This window comes from Martes martes (assembly GCF_963455335.1).
Source record: "Martes martes genome assembly, chromosome: 10".
In the NCBI taxonomy this organism is placed as follows: Eukaryota; Metazoa; Chordata; class Mammalia; order Carnivora; family Mustelidae; genus Martes; species Martes martes.
In genome coordinates this window covers 7,384,586-7,400,477 of record NC_137898.1, presented here as the reverse complement: position 1 = coordinate 7,400,477, position 15,892 = coordinate 7,384,586, and the positions used below count along the sequence as shown (strand labels likewise).

The window sequence follows — 15,892 nt, the reverse complement described above, 5'->3', positions numbered from 1 at the left end:
GCCGCGGAGGCGGGGCCGGGGCCCGGGGCGGGGCCAGAAGCGGGCGGGGTGGGGGGAATGCCCCGCCGCCCGGCCGGGAGGAGGCGCCCGCGGGACAGGCCCTATCGGCGAGGGGAAGCCCCGAGGTCCGGCGGAGCAGACCCGGCAGAGGCCCTTCGGCCGGCTACCGGTTCCCTGCGCCGTACAGGTGGGGAGCCCGAAGGCCAGAAGGCAGAGGGAAGAGGGGACACCCCTTCCTTGTCCCGCCCGCCCCTCCCGCAATTTCCCCGATGAAACACGGACGTGTACTTTTTTTTTTTTTTTACAAAATGTATTCATCTTCCTTGGAACTGAAAAATAAATCTATGTACAAAACAGGAAGAGATCAGGCTCCCCTCACCCACTCGCAAACCCCTGCAGATTTCCTCCGGAGTCCCCTGAGACGGGCTGGACCTCGGGGAGGTTCCCAGAGGGTCGGAAAGAGGTCTGCTCTGATCTGGGGCCAGTTTGGTCAGGAAGGGGGCGGGGCTCAGGATTCACAGGCCGGAGACTGCGTTTCTGTCCCAGACTCGCAGGGCAGAGAAGGGAAGAAGCTAGGATTTCCAAACTCTGAAAGTTTAAGTTCTTTGGGGTCGGGGGCTTGGATTCCCAAGGGATGGAATTCTGAAGTGCGGAAATGTACTCCTAGGGGCCGAGCGGAGTCCCAGGTTCCCGAGTTGGAGGCGGGACCTGTGCTTCTGGGGTGTAGGGCGGAACCTCGGCCCCACAGGCCGGGAGCAACCGTGAGCAGCCCCGGTCTGGCCCAGGGTTAGAGCCTCGGTTCTGAGGTGGGGCCTGTTTCCAGTGCTTGGACCTTTAAAGATTAATGATGGAGCTCCAAGTGAGGTTTCCATCGGCCGGCTGGGATTCCGGGGGATGCGATCTACATTCCAAAGACCGGCAGAGCCGGGGAGTGGTCTGCCCTACCGCAACTTGCAGCAAGGGTTCCGGGTGGGGGTGGGGCCTGGAGGAGGGGCTCAGGCCCCCTTGGCCCGGGGGCGGGGCTTGGGCTCGAGGGCCGGGTGGGGGTGACGGGGGTGGCCCCTCCATCGGGACCGAGTGCCCTTGTCCCCCCACGGCAAGGGCCGGCAGGTAGTTCAGAGGCCCTTGCGCTGGCGCTTGAGGAAGGAAAGCGTGTAGTCGCTGGGTGTAGACACCTTCTGCTTCTTCATCTGCACTTGCGACTGCGCCGTGAGCTGCAGCTTGATGGCGCTCGAGTTGATCTTGGTGGCCACCAGCAGCTCCTTCATGCCCTTCATCTTCTCGCTCTGGAAAGTGAGCACCGGGCCCTCGGGCGGTGGCGACGCCGCAGGCGCTGGCGCCGGAGCCGCGCTGCCTCCTTCCAGGCCTCGGGCGGTGCCGGGGACCGTCCCTGGGGGCTTCCGAGGGGGTCCCGACATCGCCCCCTGGCCTCCGCCCGGGACCTTGTCCAGCGCCGGCTTCTTAGGCGGCGGCGGCTCCTCGGGCTTGGACTCACGCCGCGGGCCTCGCCGCCGTCCTTCCCGGGCTTCCTCGCCCCAAAGCTCCTCCGCCTCGGCCGCCTCGGCCTCCCGACTCACGATGCGCACCTTCTGCCGCACCTGGCCGGGGAGGGAAAGTGGAGGCCAGGCTGCAGGCCGGTGGCTGGAAGCCCAGGACCAGCCACGGGCCGGGCGTCCCAGGGCCTCAGTCCTATCTGCACCCAAAGGGGACAAGCCAACCCTCTTCAGGACCACAAAGGTTCTGCTTGGGCAGCCGCCATCACCCCCTGACCTCCCCCACTGCCCTGCGGAGCTGCGCCTCACCTGTCCCTCGAACCGGCCTAGGGACTGCACGAGGAAGGTGGCCCAGCCCACGTGCAGCACCGGCGTGGGGCTGCCCTCTTCCCACTTGCAGATGCCGTCATAGAACCGCAGCAGGTGGGCGAAGCACTCCGGGTCCTGGAGGGCAGAACCCTGGCTCTGGGCACCCTGGGCAAGTGGAAAAGATGTCTTAGATCTTTCAGAACCTCCTTCCTTTTATAAAACCAGTCCTTAGCCAGGACTTGGGGGAAGGCAGAAGCCATCTCTTACCTACACCCCACCCCCCCAACTGAATGAGGGACACTGACCATGAGAGATGGGCTTCCACGCCCTTTCCCTGCAGGCACAGAGTAGTAACCCCTAAAATACCCTCAGCTCCTTCAAAGCCAGGCCAGGGACCCCCTAAAGCAGACAGAATGTAGCTCTCCACACAGGGCTACCTTCCCCCAGCAGGCCCCAGTCCCCCACAGCAGTCCCTGTGGCCAGGGACGGGGAGCCCTGCTGGGGGGCGGGGAGGCCGCAAGGTGAACACAGGCTGCCTCTCCAGCTGTTCACCTGGGTCTGCTCCCCTGGCCGCTCCTCGCCGGCCTCCAGCAGGCTGGCTGCCTCCTTCAGCAAGTTGGGGATGACATCATTGGCTACTTCAAAGAACTCCTTGTAGATCTCCTCGTCTTCACGACAGTAGTTGTAGCTGTGAGAGCAGTAGGGCACTGTGGGGTCTGGGCCGTGGCAGGGACCCCCAGGGACCTGGTGAGCAGATGGGGTCTTCTCTTGGAAATCCTGGGTCTGAGTAAGGGGTAGGGGGAGCATGGGGCAGGGGGTACAAGTTCTCCCGCTGGATGGCAGTGGTTGTAAACTGGGGGGCCAGGGGAGCCAGGGAAAGGTGTGAGGCCCTCATCAAGGGGTCCCAGCCTCTTGGGTGATGGTGGCTTTGGCTGCCTAGGGACTGGAGGGAGAAGGGGTAGGGCTGGGGACCCTCACGCCTGGATGAGGGTGGTTGGAAATTAGGTAGAAGGGGAAGGTCAGCCGGCCTGAGGCCCTGGCAGGGGGATCCTCACTCCTGGATGACAGTGGCCGTGTCAGCCCAGGCCTGGAGGGCTTCGCGCACGTTGCGGTTGCGACAGTGGTAGCCAGCCAGGTACATGTAGGGGTAGATGTGCTCATCCCGGTAGTAGGTCTTGGCTGAGGCAATGCCCTGGGGACAGAGCGGAGGAACCTCAGGGCGCAGCCCCAGTGGCCCTGGATGGCAAAAATCCCACTCGGTCACACCCATGAGGCACAGTGGGCAGATCCCAGAGTACCACCTCCGATCTCGCTCCACCACCCCTGTATCCTCTCTGGCCAAGTGCTTCTGCCCAGGCTCTGCAGGGGGCTACCTGCTGAGGCCTGGACCACACTGCAGGGGGCAGAGACCCCCAGAGAACAAGGGCTAGGAAAGAGAAGGGACCCATTCTCCAAGCTCGGGACACATCCATTTCCCGGGCTTTCGGACACACTCCTACACAAACACCAAAGGCTTTTAAGCCTGGCCCAATGTCCCTCCTACTCCTCCAACCCCACAGAGTTAACAACCCCTTCCCAGGGCTCCCACCACAGGTGACCTCTGTTATACTCTAGGACAATAACAGGCAGCAGAAAAAGCAGGGCTGAGGGGACAAATTCAGGCCCCAGCCCTCCCACGCTGGGGAACACAGAACACCCCTCAGACAGCCCTCTGTGCCCTGAATACACGCGGGGCAAATACTAAATGGGACACAGATGGGTGATACCCCTCGATACCCATCAAGTTCCTCTCTCCTCACCTGCCCCTTCCCAGTCCCCAAACAGAATGGGACCCCAGCCACTGTTGGGCCTCCCTTCTGTACCCTCCTGAAATGTCCCCACCTTGTGGTAGAGGGTGAGTGGGTCTGGCCGGCCGGGGGTGGGCTCCAGTTCCTCCAGATCTGCCAGGTTCCCCAGTGCCATGGGGTACCTGGGAAAGGGTCATGAGTCCAGGCTGCCTCCCAGCCACCCGCTCAGAGGCCCAGCCTGGCCACTTTCCCCTACTGACCTTTCCAGATGTCCCAGGTCATAGAGCAACCAGAGCAGCTTCTGGGGGTGGGGGGCGAAGAAGAGAGAGAGAGAGAGAGGCATGAGCTGGGGGGAGGGAAGGAGGGTCTCAGTCTCCCAGGCAGATGGGAGTTCAGGGACCTCCCACCAGGTGGGTGGGGCCAGAATTGAGGAACCAGCCTCTTCTGGGAGTCCAAGCCCTTTCACATCCCAGTTCTACTTTTCCCAAAAGCCCTGGGAAAGGCCAGGTGGAGAATGATCAACCTGTGTTCTGGAAGGGCAAGCTGCAGCTCGGAAAGGGAAAGTGCCCCCTCGGGGTCCCCCAGGCACCCCTCACCTGCTGGAGCTGCAGCAGCTCCAGGGAGTCGGTGTGCAGGTCGATGGAAGGGTTGATGGCACACACCATGAACGCCACCTCCATCTTGCGGTCACAGCGCAAGTATGAGCCTTTCAGGTACAGCCAGCTCTTGGGAAAGGACAAGACCAGATGTCTCAGGATGGCCCACCTGGGCCTGCTCCAGAAAATGACCGCCAGGAAAAGGGGACTCCCCCTCTTCTTGGCATATGGAGGTGATGCCAGGAAGAGGGGAGGTGGCTTGGGCTAGGAGAGAAGAGTACCAAGTGCACCAAGTGGGGGGAGGGGCAGTACCCGCTCAGCCACACCCGCGTTGACTGTCTGGCCCCTGCGATCTTCGTTGCCCTTGCCATGCCAAGTGACCTCAGCTGTCTGTTCTCCGTTGGGCCCAAACACTACCCAGGCGTGGTCCTCGGACAGGGCCAGGTGGACATCGCGGAGACCCAGAGCCTGGCAGGCCCCCACCACGGCAAAGGCCACACCAGAGCTGTCCAGTTTGGTGCCTGTGGAAGGGAAGGGAATGCAAGAGGGTCCTCTGAGCTCTGACCTAGGGGAAGGGGCCAGGTCACGATGGGCCATGCTTCCTCCCATGCTCACCTCCAAGCCTGTGCCCAAACCTTAGACGCTCCCGCCCATCAGTTCTCAATCTCTTTCCTCCTTTGTGTTCGAAGCCTCTCCCTCCCCTTTGATGTGCTGCGGCAGACTTTCTCAGCTTTCCTGCAGCTCCACCCAGCCTTTGACCCTGTCCCTTCTCTTTCTCTGCAACCACACTATAACTGCTTTATTGTGCCTGTTAGGTTATAACTGGGACGGCAAAAATGGGACCCTCTGGCCAACACTCCTTCATACTCCCACTAGTAGATACTCCTAATTTCTCTCTGTACTCTTTTTCTGCTAGGCGCAGAAGCGGCCTCAGATTCCTTCTCAATGTGGCACTCCAGGACCGGCTTGCCAGTCTACTGGGCTTGGAGCAAAGAAGAAAGTTCTTTGCAAGCCCTGAGTCTTAAGCTCTTTGGCGTGAAGTCCCTCCCTCCGCTATTTACTTTCATGTAAGTGTCTCAAATGTAGCCGGTTTATGGCTCCTCACTCCCCAAATCTGCTCCTGCCTTCAATGCCTCATACTGGGCTGAGGGACTCCTGTAGCTGCTCAATGGCGGGGATGGGGGTACTGAGGAGGCAGAGTCAAGTGAGTGGGGTGCAGGCCATTCTGTGCCTTAGGCATTATAACTTCCCTTCTCTGGGCTTCAGTTTCCCCTGCTGCAAAGCGGGTTGTAACACTTGCCCCACTTCACAAGGCTTACAGGTCTTAATGGGCTCTGCAAACCAGACAGGGTTGTGAGGAGGTGGACCAAGGTTCCCAGGTGAGACGGGATTCTCGCCCTTTGCCACCTGTCAGGCTCCAACCTGTGATGAAGCTGAAGAGGGACTGGATGTGGGCCCGATCCTTGAAGTAGGAGCGGCTGAGGCTGTTCCAGATGACATCGGAGACTTTCTTCACCAGTTCTCGGCTGGAGACACCCCCCTCTCGAGGGTAGAGAGACAGGTCGACGGCGCCACGGATCTGGGCGGTGAAGCGGGCATACAGCGCAGCGATGATGGACAGGTCAGCCACAGGGAAGTAGGTAAGCCCGCCAGGTGGGTCGGGCGCGGGGCTGGGCTGGAAGGTGAGCTCGGGCACATTGGTGGGGATGACGCGGTTGACAGCAAGGAAATGCTCCACGAAGCCCAGTACCAAGGACAGGAGTACCAGGTCCGGTTCCTCTCGGCCCAACTCGGCAGCGAACAGCCGCACCACGTCGTCGATGGAGCGCAGCGGGAACAGCGTCTTCTGGGCGGCCTTCAGCCCCATGGCGGCGGGCCTCGGCCTGCGGGCGAGCCGGAGGAGGGAGGGTCGGGCGGGTACGACCGGGGAGCCCCCTCCCAGGCTCAGCTAAGGTTCTACCCCCCATTGCCTACATTCTTTTGCTTTGTTGCCCCCCGGCCCTCCGCTCGTCTGTTCTCCCTCTTCCGTAGAAGACCCCTCAGCCGGGGCTGTAAGGGCCTCCTCGTCCCCCACAACCCCAGGAGCCGCGGCCCCGACGGGGGTGCGCCCCTAGGACCCCGCTGGGGAACCCTCCCTGGCCGCCCCGCCCCCTCTCTACGACCGTACCCCCGGGCACCTAGAGTCCGTCCGGAACACGCCCTTAGGCCAAGCCCCCCAAATCCCAAGGAGAGTCCTGGCCTGGGTCCCCCGCGCCCACCTCCGCGCTTACATCCCACACAAGGCACCACGGCGCCCGCCGCCTGGAGCCTGCTGGGAAATGGAGTTCCGCCCCTTGGGCCGCACCGCCTGCCGGGAAGTGCAGTCCTGGGCCCTCTCCTGTCCCTGCTGCGTCTTGAAATGGTGGCCGGCCCGACAATCCGCGGTGGCTGATGGGAGTGGTAGTCCCGCAGCTCTGGGCTCCCGAGCCGTAGGTGAGGAGTGGAGGCTGCGCCACCTTCCTGAGATCCTCCGGGATTGGTCACTCCATTTCACGCCCTCCAGGTAGGCCGTGGAAGCGCGGTAGATTCTGGGAGATGTAGTCCAGGGACTGACCCAGGCGTTCTTCAGGCTGCTTCTGGCTTCGGCTGTCACATGTCGTCAAGATGTGAGGAACACGGGTACTTTCAAACACGGCAGGGTTCCGTAAGTGCCTTCAAACCCTTGAGTTGGGTATTTATCCGTATCCATTAACATGTAAATGTGTCTACTGTATCTAGCAGTTCTTCCCTAGTTCTGTTCTTCGGGAAGTTTAGTATATGTGCAAAGAGGAACATTTAAAGAATCATTATAGTTACTTGTAATAGGGTAAGAGCATATTATTGAGGGGAAAAAGGCTTCAGAACGATATTTATGATAAGATATTATCTACATTCAGGGAAAAAAAGATATTATCTACATTCAGAAAAAATTTTAAGTGGCTTTTTTTTTTTTCTAAGATTTTATTTATTTATTTGACAGAGAGACAGAGAGCACAAGCAGGCGGGGGGGGGGGGAGGCAGGCCCCCTGCTGAGCAGAGAGCCGGATGGAAGCCTCGATCCCAGGACCCTGAGACCATGACCCAAGCCGAAGGGAGAGGCTTTAACACACTGAGCCACCCAGGTGCCCAGGAGGCATTTTAAAAAAAGATTTTATTTATTTATTTATTTATTTGCCAGAGAGAGAGAGAGAGCGAGCATACAGGCAGGGGAGTGGCAGGCAGAGGGAGAAGCTCAGTGGGGAGTTTCGTGTGGGGCTCAATCCCAGGACCCCAGGATCATGACCTGAGCCAAAGGCAGGCGCGTAACCGACTGAGCCACAAGGCGTCCTTATTAGGAACATTTCAAAACAATACTAAATAATTTCTACAGAATCATCCATTCACCTTCCTTATTCATTCAACAAACAGATTTTTGATGCTTGTGGGCCAGGCACTCAGCCCTGGGCACTGGATATATAGCAGTGAGGAAAACATCAAATTTCTGCCCTTTTTCACCTCCATGGGTGTTTTCCCCCCACATCCATAAGCCTGGTCTAATTATGAGAAAACATCTGGCAAGCCCAAACTGAGGAACATTCTACAAAACACTTGACCATTGGTGATCTTGTCCCCGTATACTCTGTGCCCAGCTTCCCCTAATGTTAACATCTGACTCTTCGAAAGTGTCAAGGTCAGAAAAGATGAGGAAAGACAAAAACTGTTGCAGATTAGAACAGAGTAAGATAGGACAACTAAATGCAACATGGTATTTTGGGTTGAAGCCTGGGACAGAACAAGGACATTAAGGGAAAAAAATGGTCAACAGGGTGGCTGACCTTTGTAGTTTGCTTAGGACTAAGGGGACTTTAAGAGTATGGGACTTTTGTTTTTTTTAATAGAGTTTTTTTTTTTAAGATTTTTTTTTGTTTTGTTTTGACAGAGACACAGCAGGTGAGGGAACACAAGCAGGGGGAGTGGGAGAGGGAGAAGCAGGACTCCCGCTGAGCAGGGAGCCCAGTGCAGGCCTGGGCTTAGGGCCTTGGGATTAGGGCTTTAGCCAAACCCAACCACTGAGCCACCCAGGTGCCCCAGGAGTATGGGATTTTAGTCTTTTTTTTTTTTTTAAGATTTTATTTATTTATTTCACAGACAGAGATCACAAGTAGGCAGAGAGGCAGGCAGAGAAAGGAGGAAGCAGGCCCCCTGCTGAGCAGAGAGCCGGATGCGGATGCGGGGCTTGATCTCAGGACCGTGGGATGACTACTTGAGCTGAAGGCAGAGGCCTTAACCCACCGAGCCACCCAGGCGCCCCGGGATTTTAGTCTTAAAACCAAACCAGTCAGGGTACCTAGGAACCCTCGTGAAATTCAAATAAAGTCTGTACCTTCGTCCATATTTTTCATCACTTAGATTTGATAAATGTATCCTGATGATGTCAGATGTTAACATTAGGGGAAGCTGGGCAGAGTGTATACGGGGACGAGATCACCAATGACCAAGTTCTGGGGTACTTCTTCGCATAGAGACTAGGAGACCAGGAGGAACAAGCAAAGAAGACTGGCCAGAGAGATAGGAAGAAAATCAGATGAGCCTTTGTGCAAAAGAAGACAGAGGTGTGACCGATAGTATCAGATGCTGTTCATAGGTTAGCAAACTAAGCATGGAAGGCCGACTGGATTTGGTTCAGAGGCAATGCCTGGTGACCACGTTAAGAGCAGCTTGGGAGCAAAAACCTGAAGTTCCTTGGCTCAAGAAAAATGAGAGGAGAGAAATTGGTGACAGTGCTAACACTCAACTCTTTCGGGGAGTTTTGCGGCAAAGCTGGAAGAAAAACAAGATGGCAGCTGGTGGGCGGGGCAGGGGTTGGGGGGAAGAGGGTCAAAGGAGGTTGAGGTGGTGGTGGTTAATAGAGCCCCCAAAAGGGGAGCCTGGGTGGCTCAGTGGGTTAAAGCCTGTGCCTTCTGCTCGGATCATGATCTCAGGGTGATGGGATCGAGCCCCGCATCGGGCTCTCTGCTCAGCAGGGAGCCTGCTTCCCCCCCTCCCTCTCTGCCTGCCTCTCTGCCTACTCATGATCTCTGTCTGTCAAGTAAATAAATAAAATCTAAAAAAAAAAAAAAATAGAGCCTCCAATGCGCGGAGGGTATGAGAGTTCCTGAGTGGCATGTTTGGCCTTTGCTAGGAGCATGAACAGTTTCCCTGCAATAATTGGAGAGAAGGCAGACTATATGGGCACATGTACTTGGGGACTTTAATTTTCTTGGTGAAACAGGAAACCCAGTTGGTGGTCTCTTTCCCTCTACACCTTTGCTCAGATGTCACCTTCTCAATGAGGCTGACCCAGACCTGACCAGCCTACTTGAGATCACACTCTCTGAGGCTCCTGGATACATCAGACTCTTGATTACAGCTCAGGTCATGATCTCACGGTCCTGGGGTAGAGCACCCCCCCCACCTTGGGCTCTGCGCTCAGGAGGGAGTCTGCTTGTCACTCTGCCCCTCCCCCCATGTGTGCACGTGCTCTCTCTCAAATACAGCCTTTTAAAGATTTATTTATTTATTTATTAGACAGAGATCACAAGGAGGCAGAGAGGCAGACAGAGAGAGAGGAGGAAGCAGGCTCCCTGCTGAGCAGAGAGCCCAACTCGGGGCTCGATCCCAGGACCCTGAGATCATGACCTGAGCCAAAGGCAGAGGCTCTAACCCACTGAGCCACCCAGGCACCCCTCTCAAATACAGTCTTTAAAAAAAAAAGATCATACTCTCCAACACAAATTTCTCTTTCAATCCCTCCACCCTGCTCTACTCCTGCCCCCCCCCCAAATTAGTAACACTTCCTAGAACAGAGTTTCTCAACCATGGCCCTATTGACATTTGAGCCTAGAAAATTCTTTGTGGTTGGACACAGCCCTCGGTGCTCTGGGATGTTTAGCAGCATCGCTTGCTTCTATCAACTAGATGCCAGTAGCCCGTCTTCCCCTGTTGTGACAGCTGATAATGTCTGCAGACATGGCCAAGTGTCCTCTGGGGGGGGGCAAGATTACCCCCAATCGAGAACCACCATACTAGCATCTTATATAACTTATTTGTTTATTGTTTGTCTCGTCCCACCAAAATATAAGCTCCACGAGGACAGGATATTGTCTGTTTTTTTTTTTTTTTTTTTTTTTAAAGATTTATTTATTTATTTATTTATTTGACAGACAGAGACCACAAGTAGGCAGAGAGGCAGGCAGAGAGAGAGAGGAGGAAGCAGGCTCCCCGCTGAGCAGAGAGCCCGACGTGGGGCTCGATCCCAGGACCCTGGGATCATGACCTGAGCCGAAGGCAGAGGATTTAACCCACTGAGCCACCCAGGCGCCCCAGGATATTGTCTGTTTTGTTCATTGACGGGTCCCATGTGCCCAGAATAGAGTCTGGCATATAATTGGTCTTCAGCAAAGATTTGCTGAATAAATAGATGAATTCTGCCAGAGAGTAACTGTAATGATTGACCAGGAATTTATGCTGTGTGAGGAGGGACGTAAGACACATCAGGGATGAGCGACAGCCCAAGTGTGGCAAAATCAGTGGATTGTAGGTTCCAGTGGGGTCAAAGGTTTACTGGAGTTGGGGTGATAGAGGGAGCTGGAAAGATAGGGGTGTTGGTTAGAGATGCTTGAGATAGGGATGCTTGGGATTGAAGTTACAGGGAGAGAGCTGTCATTATTGGCAATGAAAAGACCTAGCACGGTGCCTCCAGTAGAAATGTAACATCAACTATATATATAACTTTAAAATTCCTAGTAGCTACATTAAAAAAAGTAAAAGACTTAAGCAAAATTCATTTTAATTATGTCCAAAATGTTATTTCAAGTTGTAGTCGATATAAAAATTATTAATGATAGTTTATATATATATTGACACTAAGTTTTTGAAATCCGCCCTATTTTATATGCACAGCACATCTCATCTCAAGCTAGTCCTTTGTCAAGGGCTCCAGAGCCCATGTATTTGGTGGCTGTCGTGCAGGCTGGAGCAGCTTTCCAAGATGGCTATGGGAGCGTGTGGCTTGGGCAGGGTGGAAGAAGACAAGGTCAGGGGAGAGGAGGGTTCAAGAAACAGGGAGACCCAACGCTGGGTCATCCATATGTTCTATCAGAGTCTCTAAGAATTAAAACTGGAGTAGGAAGGAGAGAGTGACAGCAAGTCAGAAGCTAGAATGCATGCCAACCTGAGTGTCCCAAAGGAGGGAGGAGGGTGTCCGCGAGCGGCAATGAGAATCATGGAGAGCACCTACCCCACCTCCAGCCCCAGTGATAGAAGGAGGTGCAGTGGTGACCTCGGGTTCCTGCTAGAGCGGGGGGTGAAGGACCATTTACAGACGGGGATGAGGCCATGGGGGATTTTGCTGGAGATGGGCCATGAGCCTGGAGGGCACCGTGGATGGCTAGTAGGAACTGTGCATGGAGATGAGGTCAGAAAAGGGGACAGCCAGAGCATGGAGAACCTAGGAGGCCCGAGTCCCTTGCAGGGACGCTGAGCAACAGGGATAAGGGGCAGGACTAGTTTTGATGGTCCTGAGGCAGGAGTGAGGTGGGGGGCCGGTGTGAGGGTGAGAGTACCGAGGGCTGGGCTTCCTGCCAACAGTAGGAAGGGCCCTGAAGCTCTGACTTGCTTTCTGCTGATGGAAGCAAGGTGACTGGGGAAGGGTAGCCCCTCTTGATGTCTGCCGGTGTATGTATATATACGGGCATATATGACAACACAGAGACGTAAATTCACCTCATGGGGGGAGGGGAGAGAGTCACAGCGGAATTCACTCTCTAATTTACAAAACAAAAGGTATCATAATTAAAATTAATAAATTTTTAAAAAAGATTTTATTTATTTATTTGACAGAGACACAGCAAGAGAGGGAACACAAGCCGGGGGAGCGGGAGAGGGAGAAGCAGGCCTCTCGCCGAGCAGGGAACCTGATGTGGGGCTCGATCCCAGGACTCTGGGATCATGACCTGAGTCAAAGGCAGATGCCCAATGACTGAGCCACCCAAGCACCCCCAAAATTAATTTAAAATAGCATCAACTATGTAATATTCTTTTTTTAAAAATTTATTTATTGGGGCGCCTGGGTGGCTCGGCTGGTTAAATGTCTGCCTTTGGCTTAGGGCATGATCCCAGGGTCCTGGGCTCGAGCCCTACTTCGGGCTCCCTATTCAGTGGGGAGTCTGCTTCTCTCTCTCCCTCTGCCTCCCCCCCACTTGAGTTCTCTCTCACTCTGCTCTCTCTCTCATTCTCACTCTCAAAAAAAAAAAGATACCCTCCCCCCAAAAGATTTTATTTATTTATTTGAGAGAGAGAGAGAGAGAGAGCACACACCTGTGAGTGGGAGTGGAGGGTACAGAGGGAGAGGGGGAAGCAGGCTCCCCGCTGAGCATGGAGCCTGATGGGGGCTTGATCCCGGGACCCTGAGATCATGACCTGAGCCCAAGGCAGATACTTACCGACTGAGCCACCCAGGTGCCCCGGCTATGTAATATTTTTGACAAAAAAGTTAAATGTGAATTTAATGGGGAAACCATCAGAAAAGTGTAAATTGCAGGCCATTCTACAAAACAACAGGCCTGGACCCTTAAAAAAATGTTAATATCATGGAGGCAACAAAAATGGAGGCCAATAGAATTGTTCTAGGTTAATGGAGACTAGAGAGCCTGGACCACCAAATGCAACCTTTGATCTAGAATCAGATCTCTGATTTTTTTTTTTTAAGATTTTATTTATTTATTTGACAGACAGAGATCACAAGTGGGCAGAGAGGCAGGCAGAGAGCGAGGAGGAAGCAGGCTCTCCACGGAGCAGAGAGCCCGATGCGGGGCTCGATCCCAGGACCCTGAGATCATGACCCGAGCCGAAGGCAGAGGCTTTAACCCACTGAGCCACCCAGGCGCCCCCAGATCTCTGATTTTTTAAAAAATGCTATAAAGGACATTTTGGGGGCACCTGCGTGGCTCAGTGGGTTAAGCCTCTGCCTTCGGCTCAGGTCATGATCTCAGAGTCCTGGGATCGAGACCCCTATCGGGTTCCCTGCTCAGTAGGGAGCCTGCTTCCCCCTCTCTCTCTGCCTGCCTCTCTGCCTACTTGTGATCTCTGTCAAATAAATAAATAAAATCTTTAAAAAAATAAAAAATAAAAAGTAAAAATTAAAAAAAAGATTAAAAAGAAAAAAAGAACATTTTGGACACAGTTGTACCATGAATTGGGTGGCTTGAAAAACACAGAAACGTCTTGTCTCCCCATCTGGAATTTGGAAGGCTGAGGTCAGGATATCCGCCAGGCTGATTCCCTCTGAGGCCACGAGGAAGAATCTGGTCTAGACCTCTCCCCAGCTGCTGGGGGTTTGCTGACAATCTTTGGTGGTCCGTGGCTTATAGAAGCATCCCCCCAATCTTTGCCTGCAGCTTCATATGGCCTTCTCCCTGTGTGTCTTTGTGTTCAAGTTTCCCCCTTTTAAAGTAAAAAAATAATGGTGGGGGGGCGCCTGGGTGGCTCAGTCAGTTAAGGGTCTGACTTCGGCTTAGACCCCGATCTCAGGGTCCTGGGATCGAGCCCAGAGTCAGGCTCTGAGCTCAGCATGGAGTCTGCTTCTCCTTCTGCCCCTCCCTGTTTGTACTCTGTCTCTCAAATAAATAAAATCTTAAAGAAAAAAAAGGTAAAAAAAACTTTTTAAAAGCAAACTCTAACACCGTGGGGCACAAACTCACAACCCCAAGATCAAGAATCGCACGTTCTACTGACTGAGCCAGCCGGGTCCCCCCAGGTTTCCCTTTTCTTAAAGTAACCGGTCATGGGGCACCTGGGTGGCTCAGTGGGTTAAAGCCTCTGCCTTCAGCTCAGGTTGTGATCTCAGGGTCCTGGGATCGATTCCGGCATTGGGCTCTCTGCTCAGCAGGGAGCCTGCTTCCCTCTCTCTCTCTGCCTGCCTCTCTGCCTACTTGTGATCTCTCTCTGTCTAATAAATGAATAAAATCTTAAAAAAAAAAAAAAGTAACCGGTCATATTGGATCAGGGCCCATGTTAATGAACTCATTTTAACTATGTCTGCAATGGTTCTCTTTCTCAGTAAGGTCATGTACTGAGGTATTTGGGGTTAGGACTTCAACAGATCAATTTAGGGGGGTCACAGTACACCCCATAACAGATTATCATTAGATGATATTGTTATATCAGTGTTAAATCTCTTGAGACTATTACAGTGACTTCTCGTGGCTCCTTATTCTTTGCTGTTGTTTTTTTTTAAGATTTTATTTATGTGGGCTCCTGGGTAGCTCAGTCATTGAGTGTCTGCCTTCGGCTCAGGCCATAATCCCAGAGTCCTGGGATCGAGTCCCGCATCGGGATCCCGGCTCAGCGGAAAGCCTGCTTCTCCCTCTCCCACTCCCTCTGCTTGTGTTCTCTCTCTCTCTGTCTCTCTCTGGCATATAAATAAAATCTCAAAAATTTTTTTTTATTTATTTCCCAGAGAGAGAGAGTAAGAGGGCACAAGGAGGGGGAGCGGCAGGCAGTGGGAGAAGCAGGCTCCCTACTGAGCAGGGAGCCTGACACGGGGCTTGATCCCAGGACCTGGGATCATGACCTGGGCTGAAGGCAGATGCTTCACCGACTGAGCCACCCAGGCACCCCTTCTTTTTCTTCTTCTTCTTCTTTTTAAGATCTATTTATATATTTTAGATAGCGAGCTGGGGGGAACAAAGGGAGAGAGAGAATTTCAAGCAGACACCCCGTACTGAGCATGGAGCTGGACACTATGCTCAAGCCCATGACCCCGAGACCATGACCCCAGCCGAAATTAAAGAGTTGGACACAACGAACTGAGCCACCCAGGCGCCACATGGTCATGCCTTGTTCTTAAGGGATGCCTGTGAAATATTGAGGTGCTCAGTGTAAGACGTCTGCAGCTTCCTTTCAAATGATAGCAGGATATGTGCTATACACAAATGCAGATATGGATAGATACGGAGGGGAAGCCGAGGCAGCAAAATGTGAGCAGTTGGTGAGTAGAGGTGGAGAGTACAAGGAATGCTTATTTTCTCGATCTTTCCATAGGTTTGAAATTTGTCCGCTTCGGAAGAAAATTAATTCAATTTATTTATCTTTAAGACTTTATTTTTTAAAGATTTTATTGATTTATTTGCAAGACAGAGAGATCACAAGTAGGCAGAAAGGCAGGCAGAGAGAGAGAGGGGGAAGCAGGCTCCCCGCCGAGTAGGGAGCCCGATGTGGGGCTCAATCCCAGGACCCTGGGATCATGACCTGAGCCGAAGGCAGAGGCTTAACCCACTGAGCCACCCAGACGCCCCTTTAAGATTTCATTTTTAAGGGGCACCTGGGTGGCTCAGTGGGTTGAGCCTCTGCCTTCAGCTCGGGTCGTGATCCCAGGGTCCTGGGATCGAGCCCCGCATCGGGCTCTCTGCTCGGTGGGGAGCCTGCTTCCTCCTCTCTCTCTGTGATCTCTGTCAAATAAATAAACTAAAAAAAAAAAAAAAAGATTTTATTTTTAAGTAACCATTATGCCCAATGTGGGGCTTGAACTCACGATCCCAAGATCAAGAGTCACACACTCCACTGACTGAGCCAACCAGGTGCCCTGGGAGAAAAAATTTTTTTAAAGATTTTATTTATTTATTTGACAGAGATCACAAGTAGGCAGAGAGGCAGGCAGAGAGAGAGGAAG

At 53.7% G+C, this 15,892-nt stretch overlaps 1 protein-coding gene across 3 annotated transcripts; it reads right to left on the bottom strand.

The window, feature by feature from the left end:
* Positions 1-302: 302 nt before the first annotated feature.
* Positions 303-6,556, bottom strand: MEN1 (menin 1). 3 transcript variants are annotated; one of them, XM_080817226.1, is made up of 10 exons: positions 6,444-6,556; positions 5,608-6,068; positions 4,498-4,706; positions 4,186-4,314; positions 3,850-3,890; positions 3,684-3,771; positions 2,858-2,994; positions 2,355-2,490; positions 1,803-1,967; positions 303-1,598 (listed from the first exon to the last, which is right to left on the bottom strand). In XM_080817226.1, the coding sequence occupies exons 2-10, from the start codon at positions 6,050-6,052 to the stop codon at positions 1,116-1,118; spliced, it is 1,833 nt and encodes a 610-aa protein (XP_080673352.1). In that variant the 5' UTR covers positions 6,053-6,068; positions 6,444-6,556; the 3' UTR covers positions 303-1,115. The 3 variants fall into 3 exon arrangements, with proteins under 3 accessions (XP_080673352.1, XP_080673351.1, XP_080673353.1); XM_080817225.1 differs by having other exon boundaries at positions 6,456-6,550; XM_080817227.1 differs by lacking the exon at positions 6,444-6,556 and adding an exon at positions 6,353-6,425.
* Between the last annotated feature and the right edge of the window lie 9,336 nt (positions 6,557-15,892).